A 12,085-nucleotide genomic window follows, 5' to 3' on the forward strand; every position below is an offset into this window, starting at 1 on the left:
CATAACATATGATGCCTCAGACCTTACCAACCTTCAGAAACCTCTAAAATCTCATATCCAAACTGCCAATGGGGAATTTACGGTGGTTGAGGGGGCTGGAACCGTTAACATTTCCCCAACTTTGCAGTTATCAAATTGTCTATATATTCCTTCGATGTCTCATAAGTTATTATCCATTAGTCATGTCACAAAGGAATTGAATTGTACGTTACTAATGCAGCCACAATTTTGTCTGTTGCAGGATATCCGAACCGGAGAGATAATTGGGCGTGGCACTGAACGTGATGGGCTTTACTATGTGGATGAGATAGCTCAAAAAGGGACTGCCATGTTAACTCACGGATCAGCTGACAGGAAAGCTTGGCTTTGGCATCGGCGCTTGGGTCATCCATCTATCGGTTACTTAAAATTATTATTTCCAAGTATTATTCCTAAGCATGACATGTACTGTGAAACTTGTCTTTTATCCAAAAGTCATCGGAACTCTTACCCATTAAGTAATACTCGTGTTGAAACCCCATTTGCCGTAGTACACTCTGATGTTTGGGGGCCCGCACCAGTTATTGGGGGGCAAGGTTTTCGATATTTCTTAGTTTTTGTGGATGATTGCACTCGCATGACCTGGATATATTTCCTGAAACAAAAATCTGAAGTTTTGTCACACTTTACCCATTTCTATAACCTTATCCAAACTCAGTTTCACAAAACCATTCAGGTCCTTCGGTCAGATAATGGGGGGGAGTTCGTTAATTCTACCATGAAACAACTCTTCCAAAACAAAGGCCTTATACACCAAACCACATGTGCTCATACTCCCGAACAAAACGGTGTGGCTGAAAGGAAAAATCGATCTCTCCTCGAAATGACTCGTTCTATGCTTATAGAGTCAAAAGCCCCGAAACACTTCTGGCCAGAAGCCATTGCCACCTCAGCCTATCTCTTAAACCGATTGCCCACAAGTATTCTCAAACATAAAACTCCTCTACAAGTCTTGTCCACCTTCACAAAAATTCCTCCGCCCTTGACTCTTGAACCTCGCGTCTTCGGATGCTCCGTTTTTGTCCACATTCCTAAACATGAAAGAACTAAACTATCCCCTTGCGCTATCAAATGCGTTTTTGTAGGATATGGGGTAAATCAAAAGGGGTATAGGTGTTTCGATCCAAAGTCCAACCGGATGTTTGTTACAATGAACTGCAACTTTCTTGAAACTGAGTACTTCTTTACCCATCTTAGCGGTCAGGGGGAGAGTAATGTTAGGGATAACAATGATACGGACCCGCTAAGTTGGATCTCAATGCCACTGCCAACGCCAAGCAATCCTGATGCGGATCTATCAGAGAAAACAGTAAGCAATTCCGCTGAGCAAGTCTCTGATGTGGTAGAGTCCATCGTAGAAAGTGGCATCGCCTCAAATATTTCTCCATTAAGGTTATCCACTGTAAGTAATCCTGTGGATACAGATAATTGTTTGGCTAACACTGTAAGTGCAGAAGAAAATTCAATTGAGGCCGAAGAAAGGGAAATTGAGGAAGTCGAGGTCGAAGGAGTTGACCCTGACACTGGGAGGTACATACTTCCACCAAGGTCAAACAGAGGAGTTCCACCCAAAAGGTATACGCCAGAGAGGATTGACAAGAAAAAGCGGTACTCTGTTGTGAACCTAGCCAAAGGCCATTTATCAGAGATGGCTCGGGCTTTCGAGAATGCACTATATGAGGAAGAAGAAATACCACAGACATGGGAAGAAGCTATGAAATACAAGCATTGGAGGGAAGCAATGAAGAAAGAGATTGATGCACTGATTCGAAACCACACATGGGAGAAATGTGCTCTACCAGAAGGGAAGCGACCAGTGGGTTGTCGATGGGTCTTCACTATCAAAAGAAGACCTGATGGCTCGATAGAAAGGTACAAGGCACGACTTGTCGCAAAAGGCTATACTCAGACATATGGAGTTGACTATTCTGAGACCTTCTCTCCAGTAGCTAAGATGAACACAATTCGGGTGTTGTTATCCATTGCTGCTAATAGGGACTGGCCATTACACCAGTTTGATGTGACGAATGCCTTCCTACATGGAGAGTTGAAGAAGGAAGAAGAAGTTTACATGGAGGCACCCCCAGGTTTTGCAACAGATTTTAAAGCAGGTGAAGGGTGCCGATTGAGGAAGACCTTGTATGGATTGAAGCAATCTCCAAGAGTATGGTTTGGGAAGTTTGCTGGGGCAATGATTAGCTATGGATATACACAGAGCAATTCAGACCATACGCTATTTTTTAAGAAGCAGGGTGATAAGATCACATGTTTAATCATATATGTTGATGACATGATTATTACAGGTGACGACCTAGAAGAGATTGAGGAATTAAAGAAAAATCTTTTTCAGGAATTTGAGATGAAGGACTTGGGGAATCTCAAGTACTTTCTTGGGATTGAAGTGCTAAGGTCAATCAAAGGAATTTTTCTGCGACAAAGGAAGTATATCTTGGACATCCTAGCAGAGACCGGCCTACTGGAATGTAAACCAGCAGACACTCCTCTGGCAGTTAATCACGGATTACAAATCAGAGAAGGAGCCAAGTTGGCTGACCGTAGTCGATATCAGCGACTAGTCGGAAAACTCATATATCTCTCGCACACTAGGCCAGATATTGCCTATGCAGTTGGGGTCGTAAGTCAGTTCATGCATAAGCCGCAGACAGATCACATGGAGGCAGCACTTAGGATTTGTCGGTATTTGAAGGGAACTCCAGGGCATGGAGTGTTGTTCGCTAAAAATGGGCATCTTGAGATTCATGGTTATACAGATGCTGACTGGGCAGGGAACCCAAACGATAGGAAGTCTACAGCAGGCTACTTTACCTTTGTTGGAGGTAATTTGGTAACATGGAGAAGTAAGAAGCAGAAGGTGGTGGCTCTTTCGAGTGCCGAAGCAGAATTTCGTGGGATTAAAAGTGGGTTGACCGAGATTTTATGGTTAAGGAGATTGATGAAAGAGATTAATCTCCCTCCAAGCAAGTGCCAGTTGTATTGTGATAACAAAGCCGCTATAAGCATCTCACAAAATCCAGTACAACATGATCGAACGAAGCATGTGGAGGTTGACAGACACTTTATCAAAGAAAACATTGAGAATGGGATTGTCGAACTCCCTTTTGTTCGCTCTGAGGATCAACTTGCCGACATCCTAACTAAAGCAGTCAATTCAAGGAGCTTTGAAGATGTGCTTTCCAAATTGAGTTTTGGAGATCCCACCACTCAATTTGAGGGGGAGTGTTGAGAAAAGGGGAAGTATCAATAAGCATTAAAGAAGAATATAGTTCCAAGAATGGAGTTCCAAGAAGCATTGAAGATGTGCATGCATTGTTCCAATAGTAGTGTAGTTCCATGAATATACATTTATTGTAGGATCTCAAAAGTCACCAACATCCCTATAAATATATGGGTGTTGAGTACCATTTCATCATTCAATCAAAAATACAATAATCTTCTCCCATTGCTTTCTTCTCTAAATATGTTGTCTATACCATTTAACAATTATAACTCTCTGTATTAACCTATGTGGCTATGTATAGAGTTGTTCTCATACTGTAACTTGCATTCGTTCGGACAGTACATAGAAAAATCTCTGGCCTAGCATTACCTTCAGACATAGATATGTTTGTGATTATCAAAACTTTGCATTTTTTTCCCTTTATCTTCGCATCAAACTGCTTTTTAGTATTATGCAATCCGTCAGCTCAAAATTTTTCCCAAATATACTGTACACTTTCAACAAAGCGCGCACAACCAAATATCAACTTTACCAAAAAAAATCCCGAAATGCAACAGATTTCAACACACGAGTTTCTTCGAAGAAAAACATAAAGACGTCCTGGAAAGAGTACAAAAACTATGTTTATCGAAACCCCAAACTTAACCCGTGCGTTATTCTCTTCTATTTGCAACATTTTCAACCACTGATAGCAAATTTCCAAACAACATTATATTTTCACCATATAAACTAAATTGATTTATGTCATGCATGCATTTCAAATTTTAATGCTGGAATGATGAATGATTATATTATTAGGGGTGCACATTGTGCAGGTTGGGTGTTGGGGTGCAGGACGTACAGACAATGCATGCAGATGTGCAGGTGGTCCTGAATGTGCATTGCAACATTGCCTTGCCGCCCGAAGAATCAGCCGAAGGTATGCCATGGTTTGTGGATTGATTATTATTGATGTTCGTGGCTAGACATGAAAAGTCGACGTGACACATAAAAAATGAAATGTTGTACTTCTCCCAACAATAAAAGATTGCAACAATTTTTATAGAGGATTCTTGTCTCTTGATGACTTCTTTTTGGAGGATAACCTTTTCCTTTTCGTGTTAGATACTGCATAATAGGCTATTTAAAGTATTTTCCACTTCCTATTTGCCCATGCAGAAAATCAAGTCATATTGAGATGTTTTCCCATATATTGTTACTTGCTCTTCTTTCGGCAGTTCATTGTATAATGAACTGCAGCTTAGCCTTTGTAACCAATACCAATATTGATCGTTCTTCACTTCTTTTCCTAAAATCTCATATCACATCCGATCCTCTCAATTTCTTGAGAAAAAATTGGACTACCGAAACACCTGTTTGTAACTGGATCGGAGTTACTTGTGATTCACTCAATAACCGAGTCACTGAGTTGAATATTTCTTATATGCAACTCGTAGGCACCATCCCACCCGAAATCGGAAATCTTTCATGTCTTGTTTCTCTAGATATGAATGATAACTTCTTCTATGGTCCCATTCCTCCATCCATCTTCAACATCTCATCCATACAAGCAATACATTTAAGAGGTAATCCTTTGTCAAGTAAGCTGCCAAACGACATGTGCATGCAAAGTCTTCACAACCTCAAAACGCTTCGAATATCGTTCACTAAGTTGTATGGAGAAATACCATCGAGCCTGGGTCAATGTTCAAGCCTTGAAGTGCTTTCCTTGTACAATAACAGCTTGGTTGGAGAGGTGCCAAAAGAAATCGGGAACTTGACCTTGCTCACTGAGTTATACCTTGGGTTCAATAGTTTAACTGGTATGTATATCTTCTTTTCTCTATGCAAAATTAAATTTTATTGTGTTCCCCTCATGTTTTTTTGTTGGATCTGTATCAAATTGTCTTGATTACAGTCTTGCAACTTTTTAAATGAAATATTAAATCATAAGGTTCAGTTTTTCTGAATTGTTCCGTTTGCATGCGAAACAAGGTCTTTTGGCAGACGTTGTTTTATTGAAACAAGTATTTTTTTCCTTTCTTTTATTATTTTAATCAAACAATCCGTTTGAGCATCACCAAAGACGTCGTTTTGTGTGCGGATATGACAACTGAGACAAATAAAATATTATGATTTAATATTTCATTTTCAAATATGTGAGCTACCAGAATTTGATCAAATTATGTGTGCTTATAAATTATGTACTACGTATTTATTCATATTTTTGGAGATAGTGTGTTGCTATTTGTCGACCAAAAGCACAACAATTATTTTATTTAAGAGTAGAACAATTTTTTTTTCCACAGGTCATATTCCTAAAGAGATTAGTCAACTTCACATGGTGAATTCTTTGTGGATGGAATCCAACAAATTTAGTGGATCATTACCTCCAGAATTTCAGAATTTGACAGCCATTCGAGATCTAACCCTCTACAACAATAACTTAACTGGCATTTATACCTCTCTTAAAATTTTTCCTTTTATCATTTTACATCATCGTTTACTCTTGGTATATACATAATACACTAATATTAATACATCGAACATTTTAATATTTTTTTCACAGGTAATATTCCCAAAGAGATTGGCTATCTTAATAGTTTAAAATCATTAAACATGGCATCCTCCGGACTTAATGGATTGATTCCAAAAGAAATTGGGAACATGACAGCCCTCCGTCGTATATACCTCGATAACAATGCATTAAGTGGTATGAATTTGCCCGTTTGTTGATCATCATTAATTTCCTTGTTTTATCTGCATTTAATTTAATGGACTGGTACTTCTTCCTTGACAATTTGATACCAACAATCAGTTATACACTCTAACTAGAAATTTGACTCTCTTTTTATATACCTCACTTGTACTAACATTTTTCTAATAAGCTTTATAAGTGATCACTTTTGATGATTCTACATTTTTATAGGTGTTATTCCTGGTGAGATTGGCCAGCTTAATAATTTAGAGTATGTGTCCATTGATTCTAACAAGTTGACTGGCCCTTTACCCCTGGCCTTTTTTAACATGTCTCATGTGAAGTCTATTTCCTTGAGACATAACACACTTAATGGGACATTGCCAAGAGAAATTGGGAACATGAAATCACTCCAAGAATTGTACCTTATTAACAATACTTTAACCGGTAAGTAAGACTGTATACATATATACATATTTATATAACTGTTTGAGGACTAAAATTAATGACTGTTTTTCATACATCAATAGGTGTGATTCCAGAAGAGATTGGTGGCCTTGAGAATTTAGTTGCACTATACATGAGTTCCAACAATTTCATCGGCCATTTGCCTCCAGTCATGTTCAACATGAAATCACTTACATCATTATCACTTCACAAGAATGCTTTGACTGGTATGAGTATCCAATCATAAACTTGACTAGCATCGACACGTATAAGTAGGTGTCGTTAGACCATGTTTATCGGTTAGATGTGGCCGACCGCCACATCATATGCTATTTAAAGAAAAAAAATAAAAATTGAAACCCAAGGTCCCTCTCTCTCTTCAATGTCCCTTTGAGGGCAACCGCAGACCGCGCGGTCTTCCTCCATATTTATTACATCAGCCAATGAGATTTTGCCAAATGGCTCGATCTCATTGGTTGATAAATATTGTATTTTAAATTAAAATATCTTTTATACTCCCTTCGTCCCAAAGAAGATGGCACACTTAGGAGATGACACGAGATTTTAGAATATGTTGTTTTGTGTGTTAAGTGGTGAGAGAAAATATAATTTTATAATTAATGTCAGAGGAAACTTTTTCCAAAAGAAGAAATGTAACATCTTTTGTATAAACTAAAAAGGAAAGTGTGACATCTACTATGAGACGGAGAGAGTATATTATATCCAAAAATTATAAAAATTATATCAAATTTTATAATTTTTCATTCTCTATAAATAGTTACCACATTTACTATAGTTTTACATAAAAAATATCATCTTTTTTCCTCCCATATCTTTCTTTGATACAATTTCATGGAGTGTTTTTTAGTCTCCTTTGCTAAAGTTTTACACCAGTTATGTATTTTTAATTTCGTAGTTTAATTATTGTACTTATAATTTTCATTTGTTTATTTTTAAATTTTAGTTGTTATTTATTATGTTTTTTTATAAATTTTATTGTGCAATAATAAATATTTTATTCATTAAAATTACTATAGCAAAATAATATAAAAATAATTATATATTGGTGTGGTTGGGTGGTTATTGATAAACCATGAAAAATGTGTGGTTTGGTTGAATGAATATTAATGAGGTGGAAGATGATGTGGAGGAGATAGAAATATTAAAAAAGTGGATGGTTGGATTGGGTTGAATGATTGCTGATAAACATGGTCTTAAACGGTTAAATGGTACTCCCTTCGTCTCTCTGCAGCTGAGTCGTATTCCTTTTTGGGTTGTGCCACTGTAGCTGAGTCGTTTCCTTTTTTGGCAAAAAACAACAACTTTTCTTCTCTGTTACTTTACTCTCTTTTACTTTATTCTATCTTCATCTCTATACCTTTTTCCTTTTCTACTTTATTATTCATTTACTTAACTCACTTAACACAACTTTTCTTAAATCATGTGATGAAAAGAAACGCCTCTACTACAGAGGGACGGGGGGAGTACTAGTTTTAGCTATGGGTTTTTGCCAATAATCCTTAGTCAATTAACCAACTAAATTGTATCGATGTGGTTGGAAGGTGTATATAATTCCTGTCCAACCCTAATCAGTTTGAGGCATTTTGGGAATGACCCAAAAACAAATTCGTGCGGGCTTGGCCCAAAGCGGACAATATCAAACTACTGTTGCAATCGACAAATCCGAACATAAATATATATCTAATTAATACCAACTTGATATATATTTCAGGTAACATTCCTAAAGAGTTGTTCACTGCCAATATCCAGAGTATTGATCTCTCCAATAACCATTTTCAAGGCTTCATACCACCAGCTATTGCAACATCCCTCAACTTAACTTATCTTGACTTGGCAAATAACAATCTCTCAGGTTCTATACCTTCCACCATTGGAAATCACTACCCCTTGAAAGCCCTAATTCTCCATTCCAACAACTTCATTGGAGTGATTCCATCATCCATTTGCAAATTGAGATTCCTCCAATTCCTCCATCTATCAAACAACAGTCTGCATGGATCAATTCCAAAGTGTTTGGCAAAGCTGAGTAAAACCTTGCAAGTTCTGCACTTGAAGGAGAATAACTTTGTTGGCCTCATTCCACCTTTATTTCCAAAGGGTTGCGCTCTCGAGTCCCTGAACCTCAATAGCAATAACCTACTGGGAACACTGCCACGAACCCTAGTGAACTGTTGGAAGCTGCAAGTTCTTGATATCGGAAGCAATGCGTTACAAGATGTGTTTCCTTTTTGGATGGAGGATCACGTTGATCTCCGAGTCCTCGTTTTGAGAGATAACAGATTCAGTGGTAGTATGCTTCTACCCATTGCTTATGGTGAGATAAGTAGTGATGCTCCATTTGCCAAGTTGCAAGTAATTGATATATCTCAAAATGAATTCAGTGGGCCCCTCCCAACTAGATATTTAACCACCTTCCCAGCCATGATCAATGTCATTGAAGATGTTTCAGAAAAGAGTAACTGGTTCAGCAAGTATGAGGAATCATTGGTGTTTGTTTTGAAAGGCACAAATCAACCATTGGTCAGAATCTTGAAATCCTTCACCACTATTGACATGTCTAGGAACAAATTCTCGGGAAAGATTCCGGATTCCATAGGGAATCTTAATTCACTCAAGTACTTGAATATGTCTCACAACAGTCTCACTGGGAAGATACCATCATCCCTTGGAAGTATAAAAGCACTGGAATCATTAGACTTGTCTTCAAACAGAATGAGTGGTGAGATTCCTAGGCAGCTGACGATGTTGAATTTTCTTTCTAAATTAAATCTTTCAGTGAATGATCTTGCTGGAGAGATTCCTCAGTCTGGCGGACAGTTTCCTACATTCGATAACAGCTCCTTCATTTTGAACTCGGGATTATGTGGATTTCCTCTGACTAAAAAATGCAAGCAAGATCCCTCGACTCCTAAAGAAAGTGAGGGTTCTAATTTTGTGGATGGATTTAGTTGGCGACCGGTGGTTTTGGGATACGGATGTGGTTTCGTCATAGGAGTTTCGATAGGGTTGGTTCGTAATGGTATATGGAAAATTTTCCGTATTCAATAGTGCATCTATAGGCTACACCAATTTATATCTTTATATGTATCACCTTTGCATGTAATATAGGTATAACTCAATAATTTGAACTTGTTTGATTATGTAATCCTGTAGGGTGTGTTTGAATTCGTAGATAGGGAAATTTATAGTGCATTTAATGGCTCAATCTGATGCTTGATTTGTTGGTTAAATTTTCTGTGTGACCAATTCAATAGGTAATGGTCCGTTGAATGAAGGCTGAAAATGGCTGTTTATTATGATGAAAAATTCAGTGATAATAATCTATGCATGTCACGACCGTTCTCACTAAGGATAGTAAAGACGGGGAAATCGTGACTAGGGAAGGGACGAAGGAGCAGGGAAGAAGAAAGGGAAAGCAATGAAATACAATATCTTAAACAAAGCTTCAAAAGAAGAGTTTTAATCAATTAAATAATGAAGCAGCGGGTTAATATCCCAAGGTAAATAATGTCAAAAGTAGTGTGGGGCAAAACGATAGACTTTAACAAGAACGATTTGAAACACGGCAGCGGAAAAACAAGTATCAAAGGAGAGTCAAGGATGACGCCCATGTATGAAGACACGACGCATCCGGAAATTCCTAAAGCTCACTCAACATCCGCCGCAACATCACCACTCAACCTGCACATAAAGAAAACATATGCAGGGCTGAGTACTTGTTGTACTCAATGGGCTCATGCCGAAAACATTTTATAACAGTTATGTCATCCATACCAGTGACTCGAGTTTTACGTTTATTAAAGAAATATCACGAGTATCACCAAAAACAGTTTCATAGCCCGGCCAGGCAAAACAATCTCCCCACTTTCTCATCAATCAATCAATCACATCCTCTTACCATAGTGCGACGAAAGTGTGGCCACACTATTCGCCCACGAGACCGGCCGACTTGCAAGGACGGCTCCCGATCTTTCAGTGTACACAGCCTGATAGGGTTTGCGGCCCTACTCAGACCCGAATTCGTTTATCATAGCCCTATAGCCTAATGGAGCGAACTCACAAACTAGGCATCAAGCACAATCTCAACATAGCTCTATAGCCTAACGGAGCAAGCTCAAACGAACTAGGCATCAAGCGCAATCTCAACATCAAAACAATCATGGCATGACATAACACTTTAAACCACCCTTATAACACCACATCATATTTTTGAAAGCGTAAAAGAGTTTAGTAAAAGAAAGCCCACCTCGTTCGCTTAACAATTCACAATCCAACTTATGGCAACTCTCGTTCCTCGAGTTCACGAATACACAATCACCCTTGTCAACGACAACACAAGTCAGTCTTCCACAAAATCATATTACCATGCATGTCCTATCGTTTCTCTCTCATCGTTTTTCTCAATTTACCCAACCCAACGTTCGTCACAAAGATGGAAAAACACACCATAATATATTTCAACGTATCTCACGTGATCATATCATTAAACACGTTCGTTGGACATACATGCATCATATAATACTTTTAAACTTGAAAATAAGTGTCATTTTATCAAGGCAGAAAACTGGCAGAACTGCGCGACCGTGTTGTAAAAATCACTAAAAATTCACCCGACCTCAAAAGATGCTAAATTTTGGTCACAATACAGAGGACACATTCAAGTTCATCCATGAAAATTTTCACACCGAAATCACGTCATTTAGTCAGTCATATCACATATTGAACTCTCTGGTCGGAACATACAATTTCTGACAGTATTGCGCAGTTCATTTGAAAAATTCACCATAAATTCATACGATGCCCAAAAAGGCTGAAAATTTAACACAACTCAGAAGACACTTCAAATTTTCGTATAATTTAAGAATCACATCGATCGGAGGTCATTTGGTTAGTCAAACAGAAAACGAAACATTCATGGCGAGAACTCACGTTTCTGGCAGATTTGCGCAGTCAACTTCAAGAATTTATTAAAACTTCATTTTTCGATAAAACGGGCTGAAATTCACACGAGACACAGAAAACACCTTGAAGTTTACTCAGTAAAAATTTCATGTCAAAATTCGATCGTTTCATAGGTCAATTACACATCAGAAACCGCTGTTCGAACGTCACAGATTTCAGGCTCACAAATTCGAATTTAGGGTTTCTTCTTCATTCATCTAAGTACAAATTTTTCATGCTTATAATACACAATCATGCTTAAAAAGGTTCTCATAATCATGTTTGCACATAAACTCACATCATTCACCAAAGATTCAAAACAAACTTCACATAAACTCATTCAAAATCGCATATTCATCAAAGTTCTCATGCAAACACAAATTCCCACCGATTAATTTTGCGATCTATGATTCCTACACTCACTATATGCATGTAGGAAATCAAGAACAAGGTTTCAATGGAGAAGATGAGGAAAAGATTTTAGTTATACCTTCTTGAATCAAAAATCAAACGGTAGAAGCAAGTATTGACGCGATTCGTCGGGAACTCTTGAAAATCCAACTCCAATGGATGCAAGAACAAGGATGGAAGGAATTTTGGAGAGGATGAAGAGAGGGAGGAGAGGGAAAAGAGGCGTGTATTATAGGGAAAGAAAGAATCAAATCCTAATTAAAATAGGATATGGAGAGATTTGACAAGATATGGTTGGATTTATATAAGGA

At 37.9% G+C, this 12,085-nt stretch overlaps 1 protein-coding gene across 1 annotated transcript; it reads left to right on the forward strand.

The window, feature by feature from the left end:
* Positions 1-4,517: 4,517 nt before the first annotated feature.
* LOC121790883 (receptor-like protein 33) lies at positions 4,518-9,567 on the forward strand. The gene is made up of 6 exons (XM_042188984.1): positions 4,518-5,079; positions 5,566-5,709; positions 5,826-5,969; positions 6,186-6,401; positions 6,485-6,628; positions 8,134-9,567. Exons 1-6 carry the CDS (start codon positions 4,701-4,703, stop codon positions 9,468-9,470), a joined length of 2,364 nt encoding a protein of 787 aa, XP_042044918.1. The 5' UTR covers positions 4,518-4,700; the 3' UTR covers positions 9,471-9,567.
* The last annotated feature ends 2,518 nt before the right edge of the window (positions 9,568-12,085 follow it).

The sequence above is a fragment of the Salvia splendens genome, unplaced genomic scaffold (genome assembly GCF_004379255.2).
Source record: "Salvia splendens isolate huo1 unplaced genomic scaffold, SspV2 ctg651, whole genome shotgun sequence".
Lineage (NCBI taxonomy): Eukaryota > Viridiplantae > Streptophyta > Magnoliopsida > Lamiales > Lamiaceae > Salvia > Salvia splendens.